Genomic DNA, 16,642 nt, shown 5'->3' on the forward strand with positions numbered 1-16,642 from the left:
ATAAAGTATATTTTAAAAACGTTTTATAGAATAAAAGCTCACTGCTGGACGTTGTAGAAATGGGTGTGTGCACCACGACAAAGGAGCCTCATTCACTTTACATTGGGGTCGTTTGCGTGGTGCAGACACGTAAATGTAGCAAAGTTTGTGACTCCACCATGCAATGCAGTATTAAGGAGTCATGGTGGAGTCATGCATTCTGGTGAGATCAGGTTGGTCGGAGCATATACTGCGTTAGCTTAGCCGATTTCCATTTAGAAAACACGTATTTTAAAAGGTTTTTCGCCTGCCGTTTGTCTGCAGTCTCGTCAAAGCATTAATTCATGGTTTTTACTAACCGGTATCAGTATGTTGTTACTTCGGCATTATTTTTATAACCTGTATTACAATTAAATCACGGTCAAATATTTTTATTTTGTTGTAGTTGTAGCCCCCTTGCCAGCGATTCTCTCACTCTAGTTTAGCATACTCAGCCCGACTCAGCCTGGTTGTTGTCCCACTAAGAACCTCGATTTTATGGGGCCAGAAAAACTGTGAAATAGTACCCACTAGCCCAGGCATGGTCAAACTAAGGCCCGCGGGCCATATACGGCCCGTTCGGCTTTTTAATCCGGCCCGCCGAATATTGGTACAAAATTGTCCAAATGATAGTAAAGACTGCATTCATTTTGCCTTTTTCCTGCAATACCCTGCATTTCAGTTGATCCCACTAGATGGCGCACTCTAGACACAATTGACCTTTGCTGGAGTCGGCAACCCGGCAAGTAGTAGCGCTGAGCAAAGTGACTAGAACGCGACCACACACTTATAAAAAACACTTATATAAAGTCAGGTAACACTAACCAGGCTTAGTGTGATTCTGTTTATTTGACCTTACTTTAATGACCATCCGTTCACTGTTATTGACCATTGTGAAGAGGCAGACGTGTTCCTGCTGTTTTGTATTATAGCAGTTACCGGATGGAATCAATACATGGGCTACATGTGGTAAAAGTAAAATCATAACGAAAACTAGGCCGGTAAAATATGGGTGTAGAAAACGGCTTATGCCACAATATGATAGCAACAAGTTGTCAAGATAGTCTGATTAGCTTCGGTTGCTTTGCTAACATCAACTGTAGAATGCCAGAGAAACTTTCATAACAGCGTTGTGATGCCAAACAGCTTTCAGACTGAAACACATTCACTTAAGGGGATGGGGGATATTTATCAGCTGCTTGTGACAGTTGGACAGTGAATACTTTATCAATCAATCAATCAATGTTTATTTATATAGCCCAATATCACAAATGTTACATTTTTCTCAGTGGACTTCAAAGTTTGTACAGAATATCAGTATGACAATACGACACCCTCTGTCCTTAGACCCTCACATCGTACAAGGAAAAACTTCCGGAGAAAACCCACAGTTTAAAGGGAAAAATGGGAGAAACCTCAGGGAGAGCAACAGAGGAGGGATCCCTCTCCCAGGACGGACAGACGTGCTATAGATGCCGTGTGTAAATCGAAGAGATAATACATTTACAACATAGGTAGTCCACATTTTGGGAAATGCATGTGTGTATAATAGGAAGATGAATCAAAGAGGATATCCATCCAGGACTTATGATCCAGGACCATAGCCACGAATCAAGATCCAGGACTCGCGATCCATGACACAGGACCGCAGGATCATCCATGACTCCGGATCCCGGCGTATATAGACACCAAAAAGAAAGAAATTTGGGGAAGCTGGGTTAATCGGAACATGAGAATACAAAGGTATAGACAGAGAGAAGGAAGAAGTAAGATGTCCCCCGACAAACTAAGCCTATATCAGCAAAACTAGGGGCTGAATCTAATCAGCCCTAACTTATAACCTTTATCAAAAGGTCTTAAGCGCACTCTTAAAAACGGATAGGGTGTTTGCCGCCCGAACACAAACTGGAAGCTGATTCCACAAAAGTGGAGCTTGATAAGAAAAGGCTCTAGCTCCCATTGTACTTTTAGAGACTCTAGGAACAACCAACAACCCTGCATTCTTGGAACGCAATGCCCTAGTAGGACAGTAGGGTATAATGAGTTATTTAAGGTAAGATGGCGCCTGCCCATTTAAGGGCTTTGTAGGCGGGAAGAAGAATTTTAAATTCTATCCTGTGTTCTATAGGGAGCCAGTGTAAGGCAGCCAGAACAGGAGTAATGTGGTCCCTTTTCCTAACTGCAGCATTTTGAATCAGCTGAAGCGACTTGACTGACTTCTTGGTACACCCTGATAATAAGGAGTTACAATAATCCAGCCTTGAAGTAACAAATGCATGGACTAGTTTCTCTGCATCGTTTTGATGCAAGATATGCCGGATTTTTGCAATGTTACGTAGATGGAAGTAGGCGGTCCTTGAAATTGATTTTATGTGGGTGTTAAAGGATAAATCCTGATCAAATATAACACCAAGATTCCTTACAGTCTCACTGGAGGCCAAATTAATGCCATCCATAGTTAGTATATCTTTAGATAATTTGTTTCGTAGATTCTTCGGGCCAAGTACAATAACTTCAGTTTTGGTCGTGTTTAACATCAAAAAGTTTAAGGTCATCCACGTTTTTAAGTCCTTGAGGCAGTTTTGAATTTTATTTAGATGATTAATTTCATCAGGCTTGATTGATAAATATAGTTGAGTATCATCCGCATAACAATGAAAGTTTACAGAATGATTCCTTATAATATTGCCTAACGGAAGCATATATAATGTGAACAAAATAGGTCAGAGTACTGAGCCCTGTGGCACTCCATGGCTAACTTTAGTTTGCGTGGCAGATTCATCGTCGACACGTACAAACTGAGAGCGTTCAGATAGATAGGACCTAAACCAGCCTAAAGCAGTTCCCTGTATGCCAACTAAGTGCTCTAGTCTTTGCAATAACATATCATGGTCGATAGTATCAAATGCAGCACTGAGATCCAGCAAAACAAGAATAGAGACAAGTCCCTTGTCTGAGGCTATTAGAATGTCATTTGTGACTTTAACCAGAGCTGTATCTGTGCTATGATGTGTTCTAAAGCCAGACGGAAAATCTTCAAATAAATCATAGTTTTTTAAGTAATCACACAGCTGTTTTGCGACTGCTTTCTCAAGAATTTTTGAGAGGAACGTAAGATTAGAAATAGGTCTATAGTTGGCTAAAACCTCTGGATCGAGGTTGAGCTTTTTAAGAAGCGGTTTTATCACTGCTACTTTGAACGATTGTGGAATATAGCCTGATAATAAAGACATATTCATAATATTTAATAAAGAAGTGCTAATTAATGGAAAAACTTCTTTTAAAAGCTTAGTTGGAATCGGGTCTAAGATACACGTTGATGGTTTAGAAGAGAGAATCATTGAATTTAATTGTTCAAGGTTTATGGCTGAAAAGCATTCTAGTTTACTATCTAGTGTAATATTAGAACTTACGTTTCCGGGAGCTGTTGATAATACTATACTGGCCAAAGGCAAGAGGTCATTACTTTTGTTTCTAAGAGTAACAATGTTATCGTTAAAAAAGCACATAAAATCATTACTGCTAAGTGCTATGGGAATAGAAGGCTCAATCGAGCTGTGGCTCTCTGTCAGCCTGGCTACAGTGCTGAAAAGAAATCTTGCATTATTCTTATTCTCATCTATTAATGAAGAGTAGTAGGCTGCTCTCGCTTTACGCAGTGCTTTCTTATATTCATTGAGAGTAATATGCCAAATTAAACGAGATTCTTCAAGTTTAGTGGAACGCCATATCCTTTCAAGTTGTCTCGACTTTTGCTTTATTTTGCGGGTTTCGGCATTATGCCATGGAGCTAATCTATGTTGTTTTAGTTTCTTCTTTTTCAAAGGAGCAACAGAGTCTAATTTTATTCGCAGCGCATCTGTAGCACTATCAACAACATGATCAATTTGGGGTGGTGTACATTTTGTATAAGTTTCCTGCCTTACATGCAGATATCGAGTTAAGTATTGGTGGAATCTCTTCCTTAAATTTGGCTATAGCACTAACAGATAGGTTTCTGCTGCAGGAACTTTTGACTAATGCTTTGTAGTCTAGTAACAGTACTTCAAAAGTTACTAAGAAATGGTCGGATAAAGCAGGATTATGCGGTTCGACTAATAGTTGCTCAATTTCAATACCATAAGTCAGAACAAGGTCGAGAGTGTGATTATAGCAGTGGGTTGGTTTATTTACACTGACAGAAACCAACCGAATCTAATATAGAGTTAAATGCAACAGTAAGGCTATTTTTATCATCGTCAACATGAATATTAAAGTCACCTACGATAATTACTGTGAGACTGACCATTGAGCGGCCCGACCAAGCAAGGAGGCAGAGGCAGAACGTCCAAAAATATAACCCGACATGGGCATTTATTAAAACATGAACATATTACACACAGCCTCAATCCTGCTGCTGCTGTTCACGTGAGCCCAGCCTGCAGCCACCAGGATCTCACACACACCCACCACTCTCCACAGACAGGGAAAACAGACCCTAAATGCCCACACACCAATCAGCACAACAAGACACAGGTGAGGGGGGAGCAATTAGACACAGGTGAGGGGGGAGGAGACAACACAGGGCACCAGGTGAACACAATTGGGTAATCATTAGGATGGAACACAGACACGACCGGAAGCAACAGACAAGATGGGGGTGGACACTTATACCAAATAAATACTACATCAATAAATTATATAAACATGTTCACGAGAGCTATAGTAACGGCGTCTCGTCGTTACATTCCCCCCCTTTTCTCCTAAAGTGCACAGTGCCCGGGATAGACAGTCTTGGCTTTCTAAAACGAACAGAATAGATCCCTCCCCTGAGACTATGGACAAAATAGATCCCTCCCCTGAGGCCATGGACACACCAGATCCCTCCCTTGAGGCTATGGACCTAATATATCCCTCCCTTGAGGCCATGGACACACTAGATCCCTCCCTTGAGGCTATGGACCTAATGTATCCCTCCCCTGAGGCTATGGACACAAAAACATTGTCACAAAGTGCTCCTCCTCCAATCGCTGGTCTCCGGATGCACCGAAACAGACAAGAGACTTCACCATGTTTGTCAACTCCTCCCGTCGCTCAGGAGCCCCGTCTGCCGTCGCCCCCTGCTGGACAGCCGGTGCACCGCCATCTGGCTCCACCCGCTGCGCTGGCCTCCCTGCTCCTCCTCAAAATGTTTGCGAGGCCTCTAACTCCGAAACCACCCGTGAAGCTGTCCTGGCCTGTTGCAAGGCGCTGGTCCGCCTCCAGCACGACCCAGGCTCCGCAGACTCCTCGGGGGCCCGGGCGCGCCTCCTCGGCCTGCAAACGCCGCTCCTCCCGCTCGTCTTTCCACTGCTTGTCTCTCGTCTCCTGCTGCATCAGCAGCCGTGGCCCCCTGGTCAGTTCCAGGTATAGCCACCCCCCGCCACGGTTCCTCTCTTTGGTCCCTCTTCTTTCCTCTCGTAATTTTCACCTCCTTACTTGGTCAAATCCCACTTCTGACACCAATTCGGAGACTGACCGTTGAGCGGCCCGACCAAGTAAGGAGGCAGAGGCAGAGTCCTGCATCGGGTCGGGTATCCGCGGGTACCCGACGGGTGACCCGCAAAAAATGTGATTTGCGGGTGGTATTTTTTCAAACGCTTTTTTCCGGGTTCGGTTTTGGGTAAAACAAAGATGATGCGGGTCGTGTTGCGGGTGTTGCATAATAAATATATTTAAATAATAATAATTTAGTTTAATGTTTAAATCCTCAATAACTCTTCCTCAAGAGCGAAATCCAACGTCTGGGAGGCTTTTGGTGTCATCCTAGATGGAGAAAATAACCAACATCCCACGCTTTTTGAGCCAAATATGCAACTACGTGTGTTAATAATTACACGTTTTCACTGCTCATATATATGCGGGTTCGGGTCGGGTTGCGGATCTTGTGCCGGCGGGTCGGGTCGGGTTGCGGAACTAATTGGCAATATGTGCGTGTAGCAGGGCAGGTTCGGTATTGCACGTCGCGGGTGCGGGGCGGGAGCGGGTCTTGAAAATCAGACCCGTGCAGGACTCTGGGCAGAGGTAGTGATGGCTGCTATAACAATCACACATTGAGTTGTTAAAATCAGACCGTTGTTTTTTTTAAACAGTCTGAATGAAACGGCAGCTCTCGGGTGATCAGGTGTGTGTTTACCAGTGTTGGGACTAACGTGTTACAAACTAACGCACACAACTACCTTTTGTGGTAACTAATAACGTTACTAGTTAACTATTCCCATTCAGTAACGCCGTTATAGTTACTGTGATTTAAATGGGTGCGTTACTGCGTTACATTATGTGATCCAAATGGACCGAATCTCCCTGCGGATGTAATTTACAGGCGAATACAGTGATGTCCTCTCACAGTACCATGGAAAAGTGAAAGTGACCAGAGAGGAGTGATGATTGGTTAACGCGGGGTAACATTTCAGTGTAAGCCAATCAGAGACAGAGTTGGGCGGGTCTTGCCTTATGGGGAAAATACACAGACACACAAACACTTGCTAAGGCTAACACACACACATACACGGCAACGCCCACCACCAGCACACACACACTATGGCAGATGCAAGTATCAGCGAGAGCAGCAGCGCATTTACAACTTGGAGATATAACCACTATTTTCAATTTGTGGGGATAAAGGACGCACAAAATATTACGGTCAAATGTAAACTGTGTGAAGGACAGAAAGCATTGTCCACATCGAATAACAGCAATGCCGATCTTCTGAAGTCGCCAAAGACCCCACCGTCTCAACCACCGGCAGTGACCCAGATGGAGCAACACCATCTAAACAGCCAAAAAACGATTTTTTTAAATCGCCACATGTCACCCAGAGTCAACTAAACAGATTGATTGCTGAAAATAGTTTGTTTGTCTTCAGTGTCAGTCTGACCGTTTATTATTTATCTAATTGTTACTGCCAAAAGAGTGTAGTTCTTGTTTAATTGTTACACTGCCAAAATAGTGTAGTTGTTGTTAATGTGTACACTCTGGTGATTGACATTATTCACCCACGGATATATGGGTTGGGGTATTGTTCTGCACGGACATTTTAGTGAACCGGACTTCCTCCTTCCGCCGGTCTTCGCTTCCCGGGCATGAAGTTGTTTACAATGGTTTTCAGATGCTAAATAAAAGTCTAGCTTGTACCTTTGATACCCCACCTCCGACTCCCATCTCTCGGCACCACAACACTGCCAAAAGAGTGTAGTTGTTTTTATTTCATATTGCACTACTTAGAACTTGATTGTTGAGGCCACAATAAAGATGCCTGCTTTATTGTTATTGCACAGATTACAGGTACTGAGACAACGAAATGCAGTTTAGCTTCTAACGGTGCAACAAGCAGTAAAGTGAAAAGTAATGTACACAATCTACAGAATAAAATATAGAATTAATTGAATGATTTATAAACAGTGAGGGGTATGAATACACTAGATATACACAGCAGCCTGTGAGCAGTATTAACAGTGTGTATGAATATGCTAAGATATATAAAGTATGAAAACGGTAAGCAGTGCAAGTATAGCATACATGCCAACCTTTCCAAATCCAAAAGAGGTAGGTTTCCAAGTGGCAAATGTGCACGCCCAAATTAGGTAATCAGAAGAAATGGAACCCCAGTAATCACATGTATAAACCATTTATTTAAAATATATTGCATAATTTTATGCATTTTTCAGAAAAAGTGGTAGTTTGGTAAACAGTGACATCAACGACATGTCTGGTCTGTAAAATGCCCGAAAAGTAAAAGAATGGGAGATAAATATCCCAAAGTCTCCACATTTTATTATATTTGTAATGTGTTTCTGTTCCTCTTTCAGTTGAGACAGTAGATGAAGGATGTGTCAGGATGTAGAACTCTTGTGTGAACATTGGATAAAGCCAGGTTCATATTCTTGTTTCATGTTGATGACATATTAGAGTCAAAGGTTTGCACAGAGCGATATATACAGTATTTGGGTTGCGCCATATATCAGAAAATACTGCATTAAAAAAGTCATTTCCTGCATGTTTCTTCTGATAAAGTGTGATAAAAATAATGTACAGGCTTTCAGATTGCTGTAGTTCACTAAACACATTAACGACATGTTTGGTGTTGAAAATGTCAGAAAAAGTGAAAGAATGGGAGATAACTATCCCCAAATCTCAAGATTGCATTATATTTTGTGTTTGTGGTCCTCTTTCAGTTGAGACACTATAGGATGCTTCAGGAAAAGACCAAACACTGGATGTCTTTCAGTCGCCAACATGTGTTTTCGAGACACTGATATTAACGGGGAAATCCTGCAGGACTCAAATGCCTCGTCGGGGGCAACGCTGCCTTTCCCGCAGCGTTACCCCCGGTCTGCACGTTCTTTCTCTTTCAGAAACACAGAGGACTACTGTTTGTATGATACGATCACGCTGCAAACGATGTCCACCAAAAGTCGAGTCCAGTGTCTATGAAGTGTCATTTTTATTTGTTATAGTTTGGGAAGATTGAAAATCGGTAGGGAAAGCCAGCTAAGTCGGTAGGCGGTAGAACATGTCAAAAGCGGTAGACTACCGCCCAAATCGGTAGGGTTGGCATGTAGTATAGTATAACATATATGGATATTAATTTCATGATAAACATTGTGGAACAATGATGAAAAATGTGAATGGAAGTGGCGACGTAAAACTGACACAAAACAACAACAAACTTTTGCTGAGCCAATGGAGAGTTTCATCAGCAGCGGGTACAAACCACCAAAGAGTGCTCAGCTCGAGATACCAGCGAGTCGAGAGAGTGAATTATATCTGCATTTTCTCTTTTGAGAAGCCCCCACCCCCCAAGTTGCAAACTCTTTGTTTAAAGCTAATTGGCCATCGGAATGTGTGGAGTAAGTCTCCCAAGGGGGATGCTCACATTCCACAGCTCCCCCCCCCCTCCTGTGATCTCCCAACCCCCAGTCTGTAGGTTTGTGTTCGCTGCAACATCTCTGTTAGGCCCCGCCCCCCGCACACAGAGAGACACGGAGATTGCTCTTCTGGAGTGAAGAGAGCGGAAATAATGATATTGCAAGTTAGAAACGTAAGATGCATTTTGACAGACAAGATGGCCAGTCCGCCACTGCACCCAGCCCAGCCCACGTAAACTGTCAACGGGGGGAGCCTCACTGCTGGGGGAACGCTGGACCTAGTGTCCCGACCGGAGTGGGAATAATAATAATAATAATAATCCATGCATTTTATCCATTAATTTCCCCAACATTGTGGTAAAAAAAAACACACGTTTAATCCATGTTGGTGTACTACAACTACAAAAAGCATCGGTTTGTTTTCTGATCAGGAAATGCAGACCAGCTCAAACAAACTATTTTTAAATCATCTTCCTCAAGATCATTTAATGTATCATATGTTCGCCGAATTGACATGAAAGCACTAATAAATGTAGTTCCATCCACTTGAGTTTACAACTACAAAAATAATCGATTTGTTTTTATATCACATCCTACGGGAGGAAATTCAGCAGCTCTCACTACCGATTTTTAATCCTAATTTAATCATCATCTTCACCACGATCATTTATGTTTATGTTCCCCGAATTGACATGAAAGCACTGACAAATATGAATATACTGTATTCAACTTCATTAAAACGTTATTAACGTGCCTAAACTCAGTAATTCACCATTTCTACGCATGACAACAAACTTTGTCCGTGTTTGGTTCTCTCGCCGCACAGTGAAGCGTTCCCGCATTGACGTCACTTCCGGCTTCCCCCAAAACTTCAAAATGAGTCGAAGGAATTTCCCCGCAATGTTCGAAATTATTGATATTTATCGGAACGGTATCGCACCTTCTTTTTTAAACTGACGGTTCGAGGTGACTAGTAGCCCAATATTTCATTGCACAACAGTTGTTGGGATGCTGTCACAGGCTCTTTAAACTGTCGCACTTTCTGTTGTTTCTATCGCGCATTGCCGGTATGAAAGGGTCTGTGCCGGAAATATCAAACATTTAATAAAAGTGAAAAACAATGAACAAGACTTAACGTAATAATAATAATTAATTATATTTATTCCGTTTGGATGTAGGATTTTTGACTTTGTTTAGAGCAGCAGTGATCTTCAGCAGAGAGCTAAGCGCTGTCAGACCGGACCTAACCCTGAAAAGTATTATCATCTGAAATTAATCATTATGTTATTCATATTAAATACATATTGTATTTTTACAACTTGTATTTAGAAATACTCTGTTGTAATTATTGATGCATAAATGTGAACATCCATTCAATGTGGCATCTGCTATAATGGGGTTAATGTATGATATTACTTAATAATACAATACATTATAATATATGATATGATAATTATATTTTAGTTTTATTCATTTCTTATTTCATAGTTTCTCATTATTATTATTTGTATCGCTCATCTTATTTTTGATTTTATTAATCTGTGTGAACCTGTGCTATCCTGTTTTTCACTCTTACCCTGTTGCTGTTTGAACTACTGAGTTTCCCCACGGGAATTAATAAAGGTCCATCTTATCTTATCTTATCTTAATGTATAAATTGATTTACTTCAATCTACTGTACTGTGTAAAAACACCCCAACAATATTACAAAAAAATATACTGCATAAAGCAACCTATATACTTTATTTGATCTAAAATATTGATGTTTTTTCATTATAGTAGCCTGTGAAAACCATAACAAATAAGTGATTAAATTCTACAGTATTCAGCAAACACAACTACGGAGCTGCAAACATTGCAAACAGAATAAGTTCTACAACACCCAGTTGTCTTTGTGTATTTGTGAATGAAGCACCATCTCATGGTTAAATCCTGTAATTGAACAAATGGGGAAATTTGGCAACGCCCTCTCGCAATTTGGCAACACCCCCAGCCACTGGGATCCGCTGGGCTTTTGACTGGGACACACCGATGTGAGTCCTATCTGGAGTGCTACATCTGTAGATATCCCTGCCCTAATGCCAAAGGAACTGCACACTGAATATGTTTTGCCGTTTGATGTCTATGTCTGGACCGCTGCGTCAAAAAGGAGTTTGCTTTTCAGCCCAACGGTATACTGTTTTTCTCAGACGCGGACGGATACTGACTTGTTGTGAAAAGTAACTTACAATTCTACCCGTGGTATACGGTCAGTATATCACGGCTAAGAACCAATCAGATTGCTTGATTTGACTTGTCCGTTTTATAAATATACATATATATACACATATTTATATTTATTTATAGTTCTATATACACATATTTATATTTATTTATAGTTATATATATACATATTTATTTATACCTATTTCCGACACAATTGTCCAAGTGGTTCAACTGCTTCAAATCACGTGACATGTGACGGTCGAAACAGCAATTGCTTCATTTCCTGAATGAATCACTTGACTGGTTCGCGGTCCAATCACGCGATTCAATGCACTGCCTCGTCTCGATTCTGACAGGTGACAGGTTGAAACAGTTTCAAATTTGAGCACTTCAACACTTTATAACCGCTCTAAGCAATGTGTGGGTTGTTGTCGTAGTTTGCGTTGTTGCTGTTGAATTGTTGTTGTTGGCATTGCATTTGAATTGGATCATTATAGAGCAAGCCAGGAAGAAAAATAGGTCGTTCTGGCTCGTGAAACACTTCGAAATGTGGAGAAGTTGTGAACAAAAAGAAAATGACTAATATAAAAACACTTCAATGGTCTAAGGAATAGATAGTCCAGTGGATAGAGCCGGCGGCCAGGATGCAGCGATGTCCTCCGCGCAGCTGGTTCAAAGCCTGGAAGAGTTAAACTTGTAATCATTGCTTTTCAACTTTAATACTTTAATGACTGATAAAAAGGCCCTCTCCACCCAAAAAAATGTCTAGCACTCTCTAGTCTCTTCTCAATAACCCAATACACACAATTATCAATCTTTAATTGCAAATAGAACATGATACTCCTTCTTAGTGTGTGTGTGCTGCGTGCATCGAATATTTTTCAAGGCAAAGATACATTAAATCCACTGCTGCCTTGCACTTCGCCAGGAGGGGTCGCTGTAACTGAAGCTTCGAGAAATGAACCTATTTCCGACACAATTGTCCAAGTGGTTCGACGCTTCATTCAAAGCTTCATTTTGCCATCACTAGGCAGAGGCAGAACGTCCAAAAATATAACCCGACGTGGGCATTTATTAAAACATGAACATATTACACACAGCCTCAATCCTGCTGCTGCTGCTGCTGCTGCTGCTGCTGTTGTTAACGTGAGCCCAGCCTGCAGCCACCAGGATCTCACACACACCCACTACTCTCCAGAGACAGGGAAAACAGAGCCTAAATACCCACACACCAATCAGCACAACAAGACACAGGTGAGGGGGGAGCAATTAGACACAGGTGAGGGGGGAGCAATTAGACACAGGTGAGGGGGGAGGAGACAACACAGGGCACCAGGTGAACACAATTGGGTAATCAGTAGGAGGGAACACAGAGACGACCGGAAGCAACAGACAAGATGGGGGTGAACGCTTATACCAAATAAATACTACATCAATAAATGATATAAACATGTTCACGAGAGCTCTAGTAACGGCGTCTCGTCGTTACAATTACTTTATCTTTTCTAAGTACCAAAGCTGATAAAAACTCAGAGAATTCTGATAAGAATTCTGAATAAGGACCTGGTGCACGGTACACTGTAACAAATAAGATTGGCTGCAAAGTTTTCCAGGTCGGATGCGTAAGACTAAAAACGAGGCTTTCAAAGGAGGTATAATTTAATTTTTGTTTATTATTGATAAGTAAACTTGAGTCAAAGATTGCTGCAACTCCACCTCCTCGGCCTGTGCCTCGGACAATATGAGTATGGATATGGCTGGTTGGAGTGGCCTCATTTAGGCTGACATATTCTTCATGTCTCAACCAAGTTTCAGTGAGACAGCATATATCAATATTATAATCTGATATTAAATCATTAACCAATATTGCTTTAGATGCTAGAGATCTTATGTTTAAGAGACCACATTTAATCTTCCTGTTTTGCTGCACTGTAGTAGTTGTTACATTTACTTTTATTAGGTTATTATGTATGTATGACACCTGTATTAGGTTTTACCTTAAATTGTCCTTGGGCAGACACACACACCGTTAATATTGTGTATTTTATTGGGTTCGGGATTCCTATGGATGACTGCCTAGGAGAGATCGCAGAGAAGCGTGTAAGACTGCGACTCTGCCTCCTGGTCTCAACTACAGTTTGTCATGGATTAAGTCCACAAAGCCCTGAAATGTTTGCCGAAATGAGATTTGCACCTTCCAAAGTAGGATGAATGCCGTCTCTCTTAATCAGACCAGGTTTTCCCCAGAAGGCTGTCCAATTATTTACGAAGCCCACATTGTTTGCTGGGCACCACCAAGACAACCAGCGCTGAAATGATGACATGCGGCTATACATGTCATCATTGATCAGATTGGGGAGGGGACCAGAGAAGATTACGGTGTCCGACATTGTTTTAGCATAACTACACACCGACGCCACATTAAGTTTGGTGCATTCTGATTGGCGTAAACGAACATCATTACCACCGACGTGAATAACAATCCTAGTGTATTTACGTTTATTTTTAGCCAGCAGTTTAAGATGCGCCTCAACTTCGCCCACTTTACAGCTCCCGCTGCCACGAGTTAACAGTTGAGTAGACTAAACTCCGGTGTACGAGCAGCACTGCAGCGGGCGGTTATGCCGCTGAACCACATTAATAAACAATACACCACGGCACTCTGGAGAAAGGTACAAGGTTGGAGAAATAGTTATTTAATTTAATCTGGCTTCGTATAATTAAAAACTACCCGACGCAGTCCTCTATTGATGTTGTTGTGAGCGGTGTTGCGGAGAAAATTTGCAACGTAAAACGCTGTGTGGGTCATAAGAAGGCACGTAACTGTTACGTCATGACGATGACGCAATAATTCACCTTTGAACCTGCATCTGTAACAATGAGTGGAACACAGAAAATAAAAGTCGACAATGAGTTCCAAGTGTTTAATGAGTGGACAGCTAAATATTTTTTCACCGATCTGCTACTGACTCTGCCCCTATGTCAAATTTAAAAACTGATTGTGGCCCCCGAGCCAAAAGGTTTGCCCACCCCTGCGCTAGCCGGTACTACGCCTAGTGGAAACGCAACCAAAAACGGGCCGTGCACGGCACGCTTAAACCGCGCTCCGCACTGTAGTGGAAATGTGCCATAACAGGGCTGGAATAGAGGGATATGAGGGATGTCTAAAATGCATGATCTGTTTGGTATTTTGAGCGAAAAACATCATAGACAAGTTTTTTATATATTTTTATATATGTGAAACCCATAATATATGCCTAAAAATAGCATGATAGGAGACCTTTAATGCTATGAGAGGAAGAATCTGAGAATGTATTTATTTATTATGTATTATATATTGTGGTTTTGCAATATAATGTCATATCATGAAATGTTTACATTTTAGGAGAAAAGTTGTCATATTCTATACATTTTGAAAAAAAAACCTTCTTTCTCTGTTATAATCCAATCCAGCTTTATTTCTACAGCACATTTAAAAAACATCAGAGTCGAACAAGGTGCTGTACATGAATAAATATATATAACAACAGCATAGGTTATATAAAATATAAGGTTACATATACATCCAACATTGTTTTATTTTCTGAGTTTGTTGAGTTATTTTTAATATATGTTATCATAGATGACTTTACTGATATTAATGGAAGAGAATTAGGACCAAGCATAAGGGAACATTTGTTTTTTTTATAATCTAGCTCTAGCATAAAGTCGTTATTTTAGTTAAAATGCCAGGCAGGAAGAAATCACAGTGGTAGCTGCCAGTGCATTTTAAGAATAAAGAAATGTCGAAAGCAGAAATGTGATTGTTCTACTGCTTGTACTCAAGAGGTTTCGGGGCGTCTTGAGGATGGAGACAAAAAAAAACCTAAGAGCAACTTTTACTTTCATGACTTCTACTCAAATCAAATCAAAGTTTGTTTATTCAGCACAATGTCACAAAACACATTCGTCTCAGTGGGCTTTACAGATTAGCAAACATAGATGACAGTGTAAAATATGTATTTGTTCTGTTTTATTAAACTGCCTAATAAAAACAGGAAGTTGGTTCCAGCGAGAGGGAGCTGAACGCTCAGTCTCTTGATCTAGTTTTGCGGACTCTGGGAACTACTAAATCTTCTAAAATCATGTTTGAAGTCAGAGGCAAGTGTTGTTTAAATATGAATATGGTTTGGTGTGCAGTTTAAAGGAGCTGTCCTCGTCTCCTGAGCGTCGGTGTAAGCTGCAGAGCCTGCTGCCCCCCCCTCCGCTCAGATCATACGTGTCGGCCCTGCTGCAGGAGGCTGAGGGGCTCCCCCAGGTAACACTATACTGCAAACACACATCTGTTCGGCATTCAAAATGTTAATCAAGTAAAAGTACAAAAGCATTTGCATCTCAGAACACTTAGAGTGACAAAAGTAAAAGTAGTCAATGTGCAAATGTTTCAGAATAATATATATGATATGTTTTATAATGATTGATCATGAAAGTGTTCTCAAAGCTGGTAAAGGTGCAGCTAGTTTGAATGACTTTGTATACTGCAGGGTAGCTTGTGGATTTACTCCAGGTGGAACTAAAGTCTGATTTAACACTTGATTATATTTCACATCATTCATCCACATCTGTAAAGTAACTAAAGGTATTAGATACATGTAGTGGAGAAAAGTACACACTTACCTTTGACTTATAGTGGGGTAGAAGTACAAAGTAGCAAAAAACTGAAATACTCAAGTAAAGTACACGTACCTCAAAATTGTATTTAAGTACAGTACTTAGTTTCTTTACACCACTGTCGGTTTCACATGCAGTAACATCGTGCAGGTTCCACATAGTTTAGTCCTGCTCACCATGTGATTGGCCCTGCTCACCATGTGATTGGCTCTGCAGGTCCATGATAACACTCACCTGGTGGTCCTGAGTAAGGAGGAGGGCTCGGGGCTGGGTTTCAGTATCGCTGGTGGAGTGGACCTGGAGCAGAAGGCCATTACAGTGAGTACAGTGAGGAGGAACGCACTGTTCAACATCTATCTGTATATTACCAGAGATGGAAGAAGTACTCAGATCATTTATTTGTATAATGAGTACTCATTCTGCAGAATGGGCCATTTGAGCACCATATATATTCAATTATTGTATTATAATTATTGCATTTAACACTTCCATTTTGCACTACTTTAGCTTTGATCATATTTAATATTGTATTAGTTGACTTCTATTTTGTGTTAATGATCTTAATCTACAAAGTAGTTAGTAGGAGTTAAAGCAGCAACAGAGTGGGAATGAGAAACAGAACAGTGCAGATTCACACGAGGTAAAAAAGAATACTAATATATACTTGGCTTGGGATTGTTAGCTATGTTTACATGTGTGAGTGCAGGTCAAAGTCATTGCTACTAACAGTGCAGATTTTGTGTACAGAACTAATGCACAAGCTGTATTTGCACTTTAGTTGTTTTTCTTTCTGTCAGCTGTGCTCCGGCCTCTCTTTTATGAAATGTGCTTGTTTAGATCCTCTTAGGTACTTAACAAATGACAGTAGCAGCTCTTCAGAAAAC

At 41.0% G+C, this 16,642-nt stretch overlaps 1 protein-coding gene across 1 annotated transcript in view; it reads left to right on the forward strand.

The window, feature by feature from the left end:
* pdzd2 (PDZ domain containing 2) overlaps positions 1-16,642 on the forward strand; it is a 198,192-nt gene that overhangs the window by 177,085 nt on the left and 4,465 nt on the right. The window contains 2 exon segments of the mRNA XM_079688942.1: positions 15,288-15,405; positions 15,975-16,076. Coding sequence (XP_079545068.1) covers positions 15,288-15,405; positions 15,975-16,076 — 220 coding nt within the window.

Source organism: Notothenia rossii (assembly GCF_949606895.1).
Source record: "Notothenia rossii genome assembly, chromosome: 6".
NCBI classification, from domain to species: domain Eukaryota; kingdom Metazoa; phylum Chordata; class Actinopteri; order Perciformes; family Nototheniidae; genus Notothenia; species Notothenia rossii.